The 17706-nt window shown below is 41.9% G+C and overlaps 1 protein-coding gene across 1 annotated transcript in view; it reads right to left on the bottom strand.

Annotated features, from left to right (window-relative positions):
* The window catches only part of FREM1 (FRAS1 related extracellular matrix 1), a 307907-nt gene that overhangs the window by 278846 nt on the left and 11355 nt on the right, over positions 1-17706 (bottom strand). The window contains 3 exon segments of the mRNA XM_030194282.1: positions 1627-1826; positions 4472-4773; positions 9525-9619. Coding sequence (XP_030050142.1) covers positions 1627-1826; positions 4472-4773; positions 9525-9619 — 597 coding nt within the window.

Here is a 17706-nt window from a genome sequence, read left to right as displayed (position 1 = left end):
ATGTTCAGTGCTTGGTCATATGCAGGCACTGGCACTGAAAATCCAGGTCATTTGCAGGCACCTGAAAGCTGTGCAGGAATGGCTATTATTTAGTGGCATACCCACATAGCTAACTGAGCAAAGTTAGGACTGCTATTTAAACGGTCTTACTTGACCAGTTAGTTATGAGGGCACCAGCACTGAATAATGATGGTGCCCACATAACTCCCAACTCCACCCAGACTCCACCCCAAGACTGCCCTGGCACTATCCAGGAGTGTCACAATAGTCAGAGGCATTCAGGAGACCTCTCCTGCCCACTTAAATCATGTTGAATAACAGGCCCTATATGCCTTTCAGGACATTGTCTAAATTTCCATCTTAAACTGGGTTAGCTCTCTGTGAAAATGTGTCCCAGTCCCTCTCAAAACACAGATTATTAAAAATTTCAAATATCAGAACCACTCAGAAACAGGGTTTAAATTACACACGCTAGATTATTATTCACCCTTAATATTCAAACTGTTGAGAGGGGTTTTAGATTGTGCATATTAATGTATATGGCACATTTTAAATTTGCCTTATTTAGATCAAAATATTATAATATATGAACTTGCACAGCACTTTCAAATGTATGCACAAGACCATTACCTAAAATATGAATTTACCCATTGATATATGGAACTTCTAGCTGAAGGTCCTTCTTGGGAAAAAAGAAACACTAACAAGGATCCTCAGTAGGAAGGAAGGACTGAAGATTAGTGGAAGGATGCATGGCAGTGCTGTGTGGCCATAGGGAAGAACAAGGGGGGGGGGGGTGCATTGGTCAACAACAACAAAAAAGCGTAAGCAATAGAAGAAGTCCTAAATAGCAAATGAGGTTTAAATGTATTTGCCTAGCAGTGGTCGAGTGAGATTGTTTCCATTTAACAGCTATCTACAGGATTGACGTTGCAAGACTGCATATTATGCTTGAAGGTTGTTCGTGATCTTGAACATTGACTGATAGATGCCAAGTGCATTTAGACCCATCCCATGAAGAATGGTCCCACTTGGAAGTTCTTATCACTGATGGAGAGGGGAGGAGCTGGGGGGGGGGGAAGGCTGAGCTTTGGGTGATCGCTGAAGAAACAACAGCAAACATTATTATGTTGAGGTATGTGTAAACTTTGGGCATGGGGGGTGAGGGGACTTGGATTCAGGTGGTGAGGGGTAGGGGTAGAATTATGTTGTCAGATAGTTTGAAGTCAATGCTGTTTTTTATACTAGAAATATTGCATTTCTTAGTTTGAGTTTTTTCTGTACTGGAATGGATGCACATTTTCTCTTTTGCCTTTTTTGAAATAAAATTTATTGATACAAAAAAAAGAGAGAGAGAGATAACCTTCCTTAAAAACCTCAAAATGCTTAAAATCAGGGCCCATTCCCCCTGTGCCCTAATTAGCAGTCAGCAGGGGAGACATTGATTTATAGAAGCTCCATTCTCTTACCTAGTCCCCACACAATCCTGACTTAAGGTCATACCGGTTCTCTCAGGTTAACTAAAAAAAATTCATAATCTGCCAGTGGTAAAAGATGCTTAACTGCAGATTTATCAGGCAGTCTAGAATTTTGGAAATGTGAATATGCATTTGGGAACAACTGTACCTTATATATAGTCTTGCTTCTGGTGTCAGTGAGATCCAGTCTGATAGGAATGTAATCGATGTTTGGAGAGGGAGGGCTGAGATGCTGATATCTAATACCCATGGTCAGGAACTCCTCACAGCTCACTTTTAGGACAGTGTTGATTCTCTTCAGACCAGTGAGGCAGTCTCCATTCCTGCACTTTAGATCTGTTCTGTGATCTACAATTCAGCACAAACCATTTGTAATAAGGCTCTGATAAAGCAACACAGAATTGTTCAACTCTAGTTGAGCACAATGGAAGGGTAATTGTATGACAGGTCACCTAGGTCAGGAAGCCAACCTACTTAAGCCTATTTTATAAAGTCACATACTCCCGGATTCTATATAGGTCGCCCAAATTTGGGCTCCTAGGGCACCTATTTTTAATGCATGCTAAAAACACCAACACACCTATGTAAAAGATCCCCCTTATTGTATTCATCATGTTTATATTTGGTAATTTTTACAATTTTTATGCTGTTAACAAAATTGTAAGTTTTATGTTTATGTTAAACTGTACCTGCTGTACACCAACTTGGATGATCCTCTTCATAAAGGCAGTTAATAAATCCCAATAAATAAATAAGTAAGGATGGGAGAGTTTTGATATATTCTAATATCCTATATAATAATTCTCACCTCCAATGTTCTATGCATCTTGCTGCCTGTGTCCGTGGCTTTCTTCAGAGTTGGTCTGCTAGGCTCCGAAGCCAAGCCTGACATCACTGGACCCATTATGACGAGACCCCGGTGGGGAAAAAAAAACCTTGCAGCTGATCCAACCCCCCCACCTCCCCCAAAACTGGCACGCGCACATTTGACAGCAAAAAAGACAGCAAAAAAAACAGAAAAGGCTCGATATTGCCTGACGCGCTCAACAGACGCCCTCCCGAAACACCACTGATGCCGACAGCAGCCTCCCTCCAGAGTTACCGCTGTGCAGGGCATCGCGCTCAAGTACACAGTAATGGTAAGGAGGGAGGGGACGCTCGCTAAGTTAAATGCCTGTTCCCTGTCTTTCCACAACTTCCTTCACCCACCCCCGAAGCACTGCCCGCCCTGTGGAAAACGCACGGGGGTCTGGAACTCCGAACAGGGGGGGCCTGCACCTCAGACGGAAGGGGGGGCCCTGGACTTCAGACGGAGGGGGGGGACCTGCTCCTCGGACGGAAGGGGAAGGAGGGAAGGAGGGGGATGAGATCACACAAGGGACGGGGTTAGCAGTAGTACCGATCAGGCGGCAGCTGAAACGCACGGAGAAATCCCCAATCAAGAACTACCAGGAAAAACAACGCGACTAACCAGCACTTGAGGGTCCAGATGACATACAGAGGCACAGTTTCATTGCTCCTCTGGCGCCGACCTGGCTCTTTTCACTGCACACCCAAGGAGGAATAGTACTACTTTTCACTGTACACCCAAGGAGGGAGGGGGGGACCCTGAAACTCGGAGGGAGGGGACGACCCTTGAACTGGGAGGGAGGGGGGGACCCTGGCACACACTCTCATTCTCACACACACACACTCTCTCTCTCACAGAGGCACTCTCACACACACTCTCTCTCTCAAACATACACACTCCGAGGAAAACCTTGCTAGCGCCCGTTTCATTTGTGTCAGAAACGGGCCTTTTTTACTAGGGGAGGGAGGGGACAACCCTGGCACTCGAAGAGAGAGGGAGGGAATGATCCTGGCACTCGAAGAGAGGGAGGGAAGGAGTGGGGGGGGGGACCCTGGAACTGGGAGGGAGGGGGGACCCTAGAACTGAAAGGGAGGGAGGGAGGGGGGGCTTTGCACACACTCTCTCTCTCACAGACACATTCGCACCCAGTCTCACTCTCTCTCTGTCACACACACACACTCGCACATTCACTCTCTCTCTCTCACACAGTCACTCTCACACATACTCTTTCAAACATACATACTCCGAGGAAACCTTGCTAGCGCCCGCTTCGTTTGTGTCAGAAACAGGCCTTTTTTACTAGTTGTTATTATAAAACAGGCCATTTCTGTGTGTAAAATAAATACTACTTTATCTGCAGAAATGCCTTAACCATATATGGGCTAACACATAAAGATAATACAGCTATTTATGCAGTCCTATTTATGCACTAAACATGGCTGGTTAGCTTTGAATATTGGGAGCTAACTGGACTCTGCCCCTGGAACACACCCAACATAGCCAGATTCCACTTCAGCACTAACCAGTTATTTTCAGTGCCACTAACCAATTAAATGCCACTGAAAATGACAGGATAGCCGTGTACAAGCGAGAAAACTGGTCAGCAGCCATTCCCAGGTGGTTAACTCACTTTGAATATTAGCTGGTTGTTTTTTTAAATGCTGACCACCACCACTGTAATTATGCCTTGGTATTCAATGTCAGGCCATGTCCAGCTATTGGCATTAAATATCCGGGTATAAACGGCTGGCCAGCACTTAACAGGATAAATGTGAATATTCTGCCCTTAGCCGGTTAAGTTAAACTGTCAAAGATAGGACTGCTATTTATGGGATTCTATTTGACTGGTTAACTTAGAGGTTCATTTTCAAAGCACTTAGACTTGCAAAGTTACATATGTTACTATCTGGTCAAGAGCTGACTCCGTCCCTGGTTAAGAGCGGATACCGTCCGGTTTCAGCTTTAGTGGTTAGAGAGGATATGCAGGGGCAGTATTTGAGTAAGTGCCACTGAATATTCCCTTGGGCCCCACTCAGCACCAGTTATCCAGGCAAAAGAATCTCTTACCTGTTTGACTGGTTTTGAATATTGACCCCTACACTCTTAAGAGCAATTAAGAAAGTCACTGGCCCAAATTACATACTGGATCTGAGGAAAAAACTGTGTGGCTGGTCTCCGCGTGGCTTTTCTTTTTCAAGTTCTCCAGTCACAATCTGACCATGTGATGGCAGAAGGGTCTCCAAGGAAGTCATTCGGATGGTGCACTCCAGGTTAATTTTACGATCATAATCAAAATTGAGCACATTCTTGTCAATCACATTGGACAGCCCATAAAACTCAGGGACTTCCAGTGCCATGGATCCCATCTTGATGATGTTACAGTCTGGCTCAAGTAACTTCACCTGAAGGGTATAGGTTCTTGTGAATGTCTCATTTTCTGTAAATCTAGAGGTGAAGAAGAAGAGAATCTCATTAGAAGAGATCTGCATTTTTCACACATAAAATTTTAACACCTATACAATGTAGCAACATTAATTGGTTTCATATAGCACACGAAGAGAGGTATTTTAGAAAAGACATCCAACTCAATATGGACGTCCAAGTCAACACATTATTTATTTATTGGGATTTATTAACCGCCTTTATGAAGAGATTCACCCAAGGCAGTTGGACATCCATCTCATATATATTTTAAAACAGGATACAGCCTATTCTAAAATACATGTAAGATGGATGTTCATGTACTGAAAGCATCCAGCATGAACATCCATTTTACAAACTGAAAGGTCCAAATTATGAAAAGGGAAATGAACTGACATAGACATGTCTATGGCAGCACAGGAACATCCATCTTATAGAATAGCCACACAGACTACCATGTAGACCCAAGGGATAGTCTAATGGGCTGAGGATCAGGGGATCCAAGTTCAAATCCCATTTCAGCTGTTTTTGATTTTTTTTTTTTAATTGTGAGCCCTCCAGGAACAGAAAAATAACTACTCTATCTAGAAACATGATGGCAGATAAGAGCCAAATCGCCCATCCAGTCTGCCTTCCACAGCAACCACTATCTCCTTCTTTCCCTAAGAGATCCCACGTGCCTGCCCCACGCTTTCTTAAATTCAGACACCACCACCTCCACTGGTAGGCAATTCCAAGCATCCACCACCCTGTCTGTGAAATTATTTCCTTAGATTACTCCTGAGCCTATAACCTCTTAACTTCATTCTATGCCCTCTCATTCCAGAGTTTTCTTTCATTTGAAAGAGGCTCACCTCCTGCACATTAATGCCACAGAGGTATTTAAGTGTCTCTATCATATCCCCCCTCTCCCGCCTTTCTTCCAAAGTATACATATTGAGAGCCTTAAGTCTATCACCATAAGCTTTAAGAGAGACCACTGGCCAATTTTGTAGCCGGCCTCTGGATCGACTCCATCCTGTTTATATCTTTTCGTAGGTGTGGTCTCAAGAATTGCACACAATATTATAAATGGGGCCTCACCAGAGACCTATACAAGGGCACTATCACCTCTTTTTTTCCTGCTGGCCATTCCTCTCCCTATGCACTTGAGCATCCTGCCTGAATGTACACCATTTCAATAGCCTTACAAGCGGACTTTACGAGACTGGGCGACTAAATGGCAGATGACGTTTAATGTGAGCAAGTGTAAAGTGATGCATGTGGGAAAGAGGAACCCGAATTATAGCTATGTCATGCAACGTTCCACGTTAGAAGTCACGGACCAAGAAAGGGATCTAGGTGTCGTCGTTGATGATACGTTGAAACTCTCTGCTCTGTGTGCTGCTGTGGCTAAGAAAGCAAATAGAATGTTAGGTATTATTAGGAAAGGAATGGAAAACAAAAATGAGGATGTTATAATGCCTTTGTATCGCTCCATGGTGCGACCGCACCTCGAATATTGTGTTCAATTCTGGTCGCTGCATCTCAAAAAAGATATAGTGGAATTAGAAAAGGTGCAGAGAAGGGTGACGGAAATGATAAAGAGAATAGGACGACTTCCCTATCAGGAAAGGCTAAAGCAGCTAGGGCTCTTCAACTTGGAGAAAAGGCAGCTGAGGGGAGATATGATAGAGGTCTATAAAATAATGAGTGGAGTTGAATGGGTAGATGTGAAGCGTCTGTTCACGCTTTCCAAAAATACTAGGACTAGGGAGCATGCGATGAAGCTACAATGTAGTAAATTTAAAACGAATTGGAGAAAATGTTTCTTCACTCAAAGTGCAATTAAACTCTGGAATTCGTTGCCAGAGAATGTGGTAAAGGCAGTTAGCTTAGCGGAGTTTTAAAAAGGTTTGGACGGCTTCCTACAGGAAAAGTCCATACACCGTTATTAAATGGACTTGGGGAAAATCCACTATTTCTAGGATAAGCAGTATAAAATGTGTTGTACATTTTTGGGATCTTGAAGGGTATTTGTGACCTGGATTGGCCACTGTTGGAAACAGGATGCTGTGCTCGATGGACCTTTGGTCTTTCCCAGTATGGCAATACTTATGTACTTGCAGGTGTCATATATTCAGCTACAGTAGGTATTTTTCTGTCCCTGGAGGGTTCACAATTAAAAAAAAAAGGCTGAAGCAGGATTTGAACCTGGGTACCCAGTTCACTGAGCTAGCTATTAGGCTGCAGGCAGTGCAGCTCCATCCTCTGCCTAGCATTGCCTGCCCCTGCAGCTGCTTTCCTGAGGTTGCACATGCTCAGTCTCAAAACTGAGCATGAGTGGCCTGAAGGCCCAGCAGCTGCTTGGCAGGCAATGCAAGGGGGGCCCGCTGCCGGAGTTTTCTCTCTCCTGCTCCTGTCTGGACATGATCACCCGGGTCCCATCGGGAGCAGGAGAGAGAGAGAGACCCCTGCACTGGTCCCCCCCCCCCCCCCCGGCTCCCCCTCTCGGCAGCTATGGATATTGTATACCACACAATGCCTTATTTCACTGTCATGATTGGCCTTTATTTGGATTTAATCATATCTTTGACTCCACAATTTTATCTCTTTTTCTTACACCCTCTTAGTTATCCAATTGCACCGATACTGATCACACACAAAATGTTTTCTAACTTTAAGAATCTTTTACTATAGATTCGCACGTGTTATCTACAGCAGGGCTATTAGGGATAAAATGGGTCCTCTTGCAGATAACATGTGCTAATTTTTAATAAAAGACCCCATTTATGCATCTTTCTAGCTTTATTCATTTTCAGTTTTTCTCAATGTTGGTGATGGTATGTGCACATCTAAATTTTACCTATTCATGTTTTTATTTTCTATTTTCCATTTTAGTTTTTATTGTTTTTTATATCACATATTTATATTGTAGTATGTGTTTTATTTATTTTACTTTATGAAGACTCCTGAGGAAGGCTTTACAGCCGAAACACAGTCTGTGTTGGGTCCATAGTCTGACAAGGTCTGTCTTTTGTTCTACATTCGAACTCAAATGTCTTCAATAAAGGATTTGCTGCTGTCATCCCGGTCCACTTGTGTGGTCATTCCTACTGTTTTTTGTCCTTCTTACTGACTTAGTGAGCATTGAGAACCTTACAAGAAGTGAGATACAAGTGGAGGTCAGCAGTGACACCTGTCAGCCAACAAAAGAGCACTGGTACCTTGGGCTTTGGAAGTTGCCACACTCATGATGCAGGGTGTATCTACATCTGAATAGGGGCACTGGAAAGCAGGTTAAAATTAAGGACAACTGCAAAAGAAGGCCTAGTATTTCTCTTTTTCCAGCACCATCAACAGAATAAAGTTCTTAACCAGGTCCTCAGCACACCCACAGTCTTTCTGGTTTTCAGGATATCCCCAGTGAATATGCACGAGATGCATTCGCATGCACTGTGTCCATTGTATGCATATCTATTTCATGTACATTGTGCATATTCTGAAATCCAGACTGGCTTGGTGTGTCCTGAGGACTAGGCTGAGAACCCCTGATTTAGGGGCATTTCTATTTGGCCATCTCTACATCAAAAATCTATTGTTCATTCAGGCATATTTTACAGGGGCCATATATAAATTTGGTCATTGTTTCACTTAGAGCATAGAATATACTTTGTACTATCTGAAAAACTTTTGTTTCTTCACCTTTCTGAAATGCTTGAGAAGGAATTGGCCAACCATTTATTGAACAGTTCGTTGTCACAGCAGAACATTGATGCATTCTTTTATTATTATTATTATTTTGCCACCAAAGTATTTTGCTGTCAAAAGACAAATTGATATCAAGAAGCACTGGAATTAGCCTAGTAAGAACCACAATAGAGTGCAGTCAATATACATCCAGTTGGAAAAGTGTACTTGTTGGTCAAATAAGCTGTGGCATTTCTTTCCATTAGTTTCCTCCAAATTTCCGATGTCCAGAAGAAGTGAAGCTGCTCTGTTTACTATTCATGATTTTCCTCCTAATTCTATAAAAGTCACCAAAAATTGCCTGCGCAAAGTTGGGCACATGACCAATTTGTGTGTGCATTTAATTAAATAAGCTAATTAGTGCCAATAATTGGCTTTTTAACAAGCAATTATTGGCACTCATTTGATTTAATTGGAATATATGTGCATACCACACCAAAATTTTATGCGTGACTTCAAAAAGGGGGTGCAGAAATCGGGGGTCATGGGCGGAATGGGGGTGTTCCTTACATTTACACATATTGTTATAGAATGAGGGGGATATGCACCTAATTTAGGCGTGTACATTTGTACCACTTTTCAGTTAAAGTTAGGCACGATTTCCGGCAATAGCGTTTTTCTATAAACCATGCCTAACTTTAAGCATGGCTTATACTGCTTATCCAAGAAATAGTGGATTTTCCCCAAGTCCATTTAATAACGGTCTATGGACTTTTCCTTTAGGAAGCCGTCCAAACCTTTTTTAACGGCTTCTTAAAGGAAAAGTCCATAGACCGTTATTAAATGGGCTTAGGGAAAATCCACTATTTCTGGGATAATCCACTATTTCTGGGATAAGCAGTATAAATGTTTTGTACTTTTTGGGTTCTTGCCAGGTATTTGTGATCTGGATTGGCCACTGTTGGAAACAGGATGCTGGGCTTGATGGACCTTTGGTCTTTCCCAATATGGCAATACTTATGAATAGCACTTTTTTTGGCACTGATTTTTTTCAGCTTCATATGTAGAATTCACCCCTTAATGTACAATGTTCCTGTTCTGCTTACCTGTATACCCTGAGCATGACTTCATCTTCATCTAAAATTGGGCAGCCGTTATGAATGTACTTGACTTCATGGGGAAGAAAGTGGCAGTCAAAAACCTATGGAAACAAAAAAAGATCAAAATAGAGAAGTTCGAAAAATGTTTTACAGATGAAATGACACGGCCCTGTCACTGGCAAGATGGTCAGTGAGTGTTCCATTTCAGATTTCTCCAAGCTTGAGGGGCCCTTTTAGTAAATCACGTGGAGGGGCATAATCGAAAGGGGCGCCCAAGTTTTTCTGAGGGCATCCTCGCAGGACGTCCTCGCAAAGGGGCGGGGAAACCTGTATTATCGAAATAAGATGGGCGTTCATCTTTTGTTTCGATAATATGGTCGGGGACGCCCAAATCTCCACATTTAGGTCGACCTTAGAGATGGTCGTCCTTAGAGATGGTCGTCCCCGGTTTTCAGCAATAATGGAAACTGAGGACGCCCATCTCAGAAATGACCAAATCCAAGCCATTTGGTCATGGGAGGAGCCAGCATTCATAGTGCACTGGTCCCCCTCACTTGCCAGGACACCAACCGGGCACCCTAGGGGGCACTGCAGTGGATTTCAGAAATTGCTCCCAGGTGCATAGCTCCCTTACCTTGGGTGCTGAGCCCCCAAAACCCACTCCCCACAACTGTACAACACTACCATAGCCCTAAGGAGTGAAGGGGGACACCTAGATGTGGGTACAGTGGGTTTGTGGTGGGTTTTTAAGGGCTCACATTTACCACCACAGGTGTAACAGGTAGGGGGTGGGCCTGGGCCTGCCTGCCTGTCTGAAGTGCACTGCACCCACTAAAACTGCTCCAGGGATATGCATACTGCTGTCATGGAGCTGGGTATGATATTTGAGGCTAGCATAGAGGCTGGCAAAAAATATTAAAAAAACATTTTTTAGGGTGGGAGGGAGTTAGTGACCACTGGGGGAGTAAGGGGAGGTCATCTGGTCAGTTCGGGCACCTTTTTGAGGCTTGGCCGTAAGATAAAATGGACCAAGTAAAGTCGGCCAAGTGCTCGTCAGGGACATCCTTCTTTTTTCCATTATAGGCCAAGGATGCCCATCTCCTAATCACGCTCCAGTCCCGCCTTCACTATGGTGCCGACACGCCCCTGTGAACTTTGGTCCCCCCCGTGAACTTTGGTCGTCCCCGCAACGGGAAGCAGTTGAGGATGCCAAAAATCGACTTTCAATTATGCCGATTTGGGCGACCCTGGGAGAAGGACACCCATCTCCCGATATCTGTCGAAAGATGGGCACCCTTCTCTTTCAAAAATAAGCCTGATAGGCGCCTACAGGCACCCAACGTGCATCAATTTGGAATTACCGCCCGGCTACCACATGGCCCGGGTGGTAATTTCAATTTTTACATGCGTCCACTACACGCGCCGAAAAATATTTTTATTTTCCGGCACACAGGTAGTAATCGGCATTTGAGCACGCGCTGACCATTACTGCTCAGTTAACGTGTGAGACCTGACCGCTAAGTGAATGGGTGGCAGTAAGGTCTCAGACCCAAAATAGACGCGCACCAATTTTCATTTTCCCACACGTCCATTTTCAGCCCCCCCAAAAAAGGCATTTTTTTACAGGTGAGCTGAAAAATGGATCTGTGCGTGTCCAAAACACATGCCTACACTAGCACAGGCAACTTTTCAGCACACCTTAGTAAAAGGACCCCTGAATGATGAATGTTTAAAAGCTGGTCACAGCGCTTCCTTAGATGGTTGCATCATCAGTGCTGTTTTTTCTGTAAACCTTGTGTAAGCACAAAAAACAGAAGAAACCTGTGTCGAGTCCCTTTCTCCCTGCTACAGTTTGGCTAATAAAGTTGATTCTTCATTTTTACATCCAAAGTGTCGTCTTTTTTATGTTATTTTTGATTTTGATGGATTTATCTTTTAAATACATATTTTATGACTAATTTTAAATTTTGACGTTTTTAATATATATTTTTAATTTTTATTTTTATATTTTTTTTTGTTTTTTGTTTTTGTTAGTCATCTTCGCTGTTTTGTTTCTTCTTCTTCTTCTTCTTCTTCTTCTTCTTAACCTTGTGTAAGCTTCAGGGCAGAACCAAAAAGGACATTTCATGGCTTGATTTACCTTGATTAGTAAAGCAGACTTCTGCACCATTTCCCAAACTAATCCCTTTTTAGTTTAGAAATAAGCTGGAAAGAATGATACACACACATTGCTGCTACAGTTCAAAAGAATTAATCAGGTTTTTGGAACTAACTTGTATCCTGGAATTCTTGGCTGAATGCCTCTTCATTTTAGACCGTTAAAACGATTAAACAAAAAGCTATGCGTAGATGTTGCAAAACTGTAATCTGGCAGTGGAATGTTGTTGCCAAAGTATATTGCCAAAACAGAGTCCTTTTCAACAATCAAAGTGGGGAACATACTATGGACCTGTGGAAACTTCAGAATGTACATTGCGGCAGTGTTACATCGGGTCTGGTGTGTTCACTTTAGCTCAAGGAACAGTAACACCTGGCACTGCAGGTTTTTAATGAATTCTATTGTGAAGCCTATTATCTTTCAACCTTACGTTTCTGGTGCTGTACATTTCCAATTTCCTGTTTTAAAGTAACACAGACTGTGGGAACAGACCTTCAAATGGCTCTGAATTTTACTTCATAAACAGAGTAGAGAGCTGTGAGGAGAGCAATAATACTTGGTGATTTGGTAATAAACTCCCCACCTAAACCTAATTGATGCATTGGGTGAAGGGCAGGATGGGTTTAGGAAAGGGTGTGGTACAGAATCCTTGTTTACTGCACTTATGGATTTGATACATTACTACCTGGATAAAAATGAATCTAAACTTCTGAGCTCCCTGGACCTCAACTTTGCCTTTAACTTGGTGGAATTTGTTCTGCTAATTGAGGGTAAGAGTAAGGGTCATAGACTTCATATACTGCCTTTCTGTAGTACAAACAAGTGGTTTACATTGAGGTAAATTTTCAAAGCCCATTATTAACACAATGTTGTGCTAGCAGAGCTCCCAAATTGCGTGCTGTTATCCGCGATCTATGCTCTACCATACGAGCATTGAGAGATCTACTAGATTTGCCTATGCTGTTATGGTTTGGTAAGGTTATGAGTGTGTTTTTGCACAAGTTTGTGTATAGTGTTTTGCAGTGGAGAGATTGTATGTTGGCCTTACTGAGGTGGCACCAAAACATCAGAAAGGGTGTAGAGCCTAAATCATGACACACTACCTCTTGAAGGATCTACATATGGTCATTAATAAAAGGAGCTCATTGTGAACACTATCCACCCTAAAAGGGTGTTTTGTGGCTCTACATGAGAATTGTGATATTATGATCCCTTGTTTCAAATTGTTGACGGTCTGCATTTTCCGTATGGTGGTATATTGGTGTACTAGGGTCTGCCCAGTGTAATATTTATGGTACAGTAAGGTTCTGAGTGTGTTTTTGCACAAAGTTGTGCATAGTGTTTTGAGTTCAGCGATTGTGGTTAGTATATGCTTTGAGCAACCACTTTATTCTTTGACACATGATACATATCTAATATCTAAATTTAATAAAAGGTATTAATTGCGACTATTTTGTTTTTACTTATTTTTTTTTCTGTGTTGTCAGACAATTATGGATGTAAGCTCCGCCCCTGGCCCCACCCCTAACCCCACCCCCTTTGGCCTCCCCAAACAGTTGGGCCACCGACCGCCTATGTTTGAAGGCACATGTTGTCTGCCCAATGTACACTTTAGGACAAGGGCAAATAATTGTGTAGATCACTTAATCAGTGTCACAAGTGATATAATGCTTCATATGAAATCATTTATGTGAAATAGGATCTTCAAACCAGGTCATCAATTCCTGAATGATCATACAAATCTTACAATGGATACGTTTACTGTGTTGTCTTGTTGGTTGTGATGAAAAATCTTTCTCACAATTCCAAAAGAAGGAATTTAAAGCTCCTTCAGATTTTTATTTCTGCTGAATGCCAGCTGGTTCAGTGGTTAGAGTGGTCCAATGTTGTCTCAAAATGTGTACGAACATCTCTACACCAGGAGAGTAGCACATCACGCAAGTAACAGTCTTCTGATCCTCCCCCTGAGCTGCTGTACTGAAAAACAAATGACTTGAGTAACAAGCCCTCTTGTAAGCATTGTGAACTGTATTATTAGGGTAACCACGTTCTTTCAAACAATCTTTCAAATGTTTTGCCTTCAGCTTAAATTCACTCATCTCGGAGCAAATCCATCTAAATCTTAGGAATTGTGAGAAGAGTTTTTAAAGATTTACTAAAAGGTTAATGATGAGGTTGCCAGTGATGTTTCAGCTGTTCAGTCGATGCGGAGCAGTCTGGATGTCTCTGAGCTGCTTCAGAGTTCCACGTTATTCAATATTTCCTCAATGTTGCTATTATCATTGGCTTAGAAAATGGATAGAAAAGTTTTGTCAAAGAGTTTCTTCTGTAATAAAGGGAAATTATTATTTGGTCTGAAACCATCCGTTTTTATTAATGTTTCTAAATGCAGTCAGGAGTAGCTTAAAATGTTTTACTTTCTGAGATCCTTGGCATTCTCTGCAAGAGCACAGCTTTTCTTAGGGTCCCCTTATAAATGTTTTGTTAAGATTCAAGGAGTTAGACATACAGTCAAACCCGTTTAATATCACATTCAAGGGACCGTTCAAATCATGTGACGTTAAGCGGAATTGACATCAACAGGAGTAGGCATTTACAGTGCACAAAAAGCTGAGAAGACAGAAACAGAAGTTAGCTTTCATATTTCTGCTTTTATTCAATGGAGCTGATGCACTATACAATATACAGAACACGAAAGGGCGGTAACATTCAAATCAAATGCGCCGATCTGCAGCAGAAAAAAATTGTGTGATTTTACACTGTGTGAGATTCACTGCTCTGTTAATTAAGAAGTCCTGAATACAAGCCACAAGCATTGAAAACATCCTCCCGTACATCTGTCAAACTGCCAATAAAAGCACGGAGCATTTCAAAAGCAGTCACAGACTGAGCAAGTGTAACAGTGGTCATTTCTTTAAAAATTGTTTCGTCCATGACATCTTCAACATGTTCTGCATCCTCCAGAGCACAGTTGTCATTCTTTTTACAACAACTTGCTGCGATTTCGATGGACTGTGTTTCTGTTGTAATCAGTTCATCATCAGCAGTTACCAATTCTTCAAAGGTCACTGAACAGTTCAAAATTGCAGACCATTCCTCGTTGCTCAGCACGGGTAAAGGCTAATCAATGTTGATTATGTTGCCAGCATCTTCAGGCACATGTGATGAATCAAACTGCACCTTGTGAAAACAGCTGACAATCGTGGCCTTGGCAACTAAATTCCATGCAGCGTGCATGAAGTTGATGGCAATGTTGACATCAATGTCAGCTGATCGCTTCCATTCCATTGTATGTAGAATGTACCGCACAATTCACTTTATGTATGCATAGATGATACCTTGGTAACAAGGTTGAATCATACTGGCTGTGTTTGGTAGCAGAAAGACTAGCTTTGTTGCAGTCAGGTTACTAATGTCAGTGTGAGTGCCGGGAAATTTGTCCACAAACAACAGGACTTTCATTTTCCTTTGTATTATTTTTTTGTCAAATGCAACCACCTAATCTTTAAATAGTTCTTCTGTCATCCATGTGCGTTTGTTTGCCTTGTAGGTCACTGGAAGGCTTTTAACATTTTTGAAACAGCGCAGATTTTGTGATTTCCCGATTGCAAACTGTAGGCACTTATCAGTGCCGGACATGTTGCAACAAATTGCCACTGTGAGGTGGTCTTTTGTTCTTTTCCATCATGGCACTTCTCTTTTTTTTTTTTTTTTGAAGCACAGCGTTCGGTCTGGTAACAGTATGTAAGAGACACCAGTTTCATCCATGTTGAACACATCATCTGGTCTGTAGCACTCCATTATTTTTGGCAAACCGGAAAGTCAGTCGCTCACTGCCTCTTGCTCTACACTAGCGCACTCACCAGCAGCAACCTTGAACACGATGGTATGGTGTTTTTTAAAGCGTTCAAGGAATCCATTGGCACATTTCCATTCAGGTAACCCCATCCCTTTAGCCAGACATTCAGAAACCTCTCTAAGCACTGGAAGCTGTGCAGCGCAGGTCTGCTTAAGCCACTTTAATAATGCCTCTTCAACGTCCGTGTACAGGCTAGCTTGCATGCGCTTACAGTTTGCTGCTGCTAGTGATGAATTAAAATCCTTGATTTTGTCCCACTTGTTAGCTAGTTTTGACACAGTGGAATTGTCAGTCCCCAACTTTTCCGCAATGTCCTTGTGCTTACAGGGGTTAGCTAACATCTTTAGAATTTCCATTTTTGTGTTTAAGCCCAAATTGACACACTTGTGCTTAGCCACCATTTTAACATGCATGTGTAGATTGACACGTCACTGCTAATCAGAGTCTGCACGAAGCTGCTCCTGAACTAGTATCTGTCATGTATTAAAGAAGAGCACTATGACTGACTGTTTCAGGGGCATAGATCGTCACTTTGTAACATTAAGCAGTAGATTTTGAATCACCGAGTGGCAAAAATTGTTGATATTAACCAATATATGACATTACGTGGAGTGCCAAAAGGCACAGTAACTCCTTGTTAGTTACAATGGACACTGACTGGGGATAAAAAATGTTTTGACATTAAGCAGGGCATGATATTAACCTTTGTGACTTTAAGCGGAGTTGACTATAATATTATTTAGGATCCTGCACAGCTGAAATTGTTCCTTGAGCAAAATGTGCCTGTTGCTACCTCTCAATATGCTGGGTGTGTTAATTCCCATAGCTCTGTGCTCAATATTTTTCTCAACTTGCTTCCCCTTCTTAAGTGATCTGTTAAGTATGACTTGGAGGATTTTTGCTTGTCAAATTTGTTTTGCTTCTGTTAATTTATTTTTGTAGGAGTTCATGTGTTTCTTTGTATGTGTTTATTAATGTATAAAAAAATGATCATTCTAATACTTAGAATGATCATTTTTTTTAAATACCCTATTAAGAAGGGTCTACGGAGCATGGTATCCCTTGAGAACACTCTCCCCCTAAGGCAGGAAATAGAATCAATCCCCTTCAGCACACAGGACGCCTATCTAAATTATATTTATCAGAAGAACCACAGGAAATGACTGACTTTTATGATAAGATCACCAACCTCACCCCCTTCTCTGTCCCCTCCTCCACCTCATTCTTCTACTCCCAATAAAACCCTCCCTGCCTCTTTTTCTTCCTTTAACCTTCCTTCCAAATCCCAACTTGTTAAAAATATGCTATCACTTAAACCACTGTCACCACAAACATAGAAAAAAAAAAAGAAAATGACGGCAGATAAAGGCCATATGGCCCATCCAATCTGCCCATCCATATCATCCACTATCTCTTCCTCCCCCTCAGAGATCCCATATGCCTGTCCCACGCTTTCTTGAATTCAGATACAGTCCTTGTCTCCACCACCTCCAACTGGAGGTCGTTTCACTCATCCACCACACTTTCCGTAAAGAAGTATTTCCTTAGATTACTTTTGAGTCCATCCCCCTTCAACTTCATCTTTTGCCCTCTTGCTCCAGAGCTTCCTTTCAGTTGAAAGAGACCTGCCTCCTGTACACGTATGCCAAGAAGATATTTAAATATCTCAGTCATATCTCTTTTCTCTCTCGTCTTTCTTCCAAGGTAACTTAGAAAATAATGGTGAGCATCAAGGAAAACAATGTAGTATAATATTGAAAAACCATATGTTGTAGTATCATCTTTTTTTGTCCAGTTGTTTTTAATTTATATTTATGTAAAAAAAAAAAAAAGGAGGAAAAGACCTAATCAACCTGGTGCAGAAAATCCTACGATAACCAATGAAAAAGTAATCATAAGTCTAAAAGACTTCCAAAATCTTGCTCATCGCTTTAATTATATTTAAAAAAATTCACAGTTATATGTTGAAAAAACAAAAACACACTTAGTAACAGTGTTATCCACCGCATGTTGTGGATTTCCCAGCGTTATGGCAGTCAAGTGACTCTCACTGTGTCGTTGGAGCAATACTACAGTTCTCATCGCAATACAGGTCAAGACAAGATGGCTTCAGTCCCAATGGGGACCTGTTTCACAACAGCTTCTTCTAGAAACCCAGCCGAACCAAAGCT

This window comes from Microcaecilia unicolor, chromosome 2 (genome assembly GCF_901765095.1).
Source record: "Microcaecilia unicolor chromosome 2, aMicUni1.1, whole genome shotgun sequence".
In the NCBI taxonomy this organism is placed as follows: domain Eukaryota; kingdom Metazoa; phylum Chordata; class Amphibia; order Gymnophiona; family Siphonopidae; genus Microcaecilia; species Microcaecilia unicolor.
The sequence above is the reverse complement of the archived record's forward strand: the minus strand, read 5'-3'. Positions and strand labels throughout refer to the sequence as shown.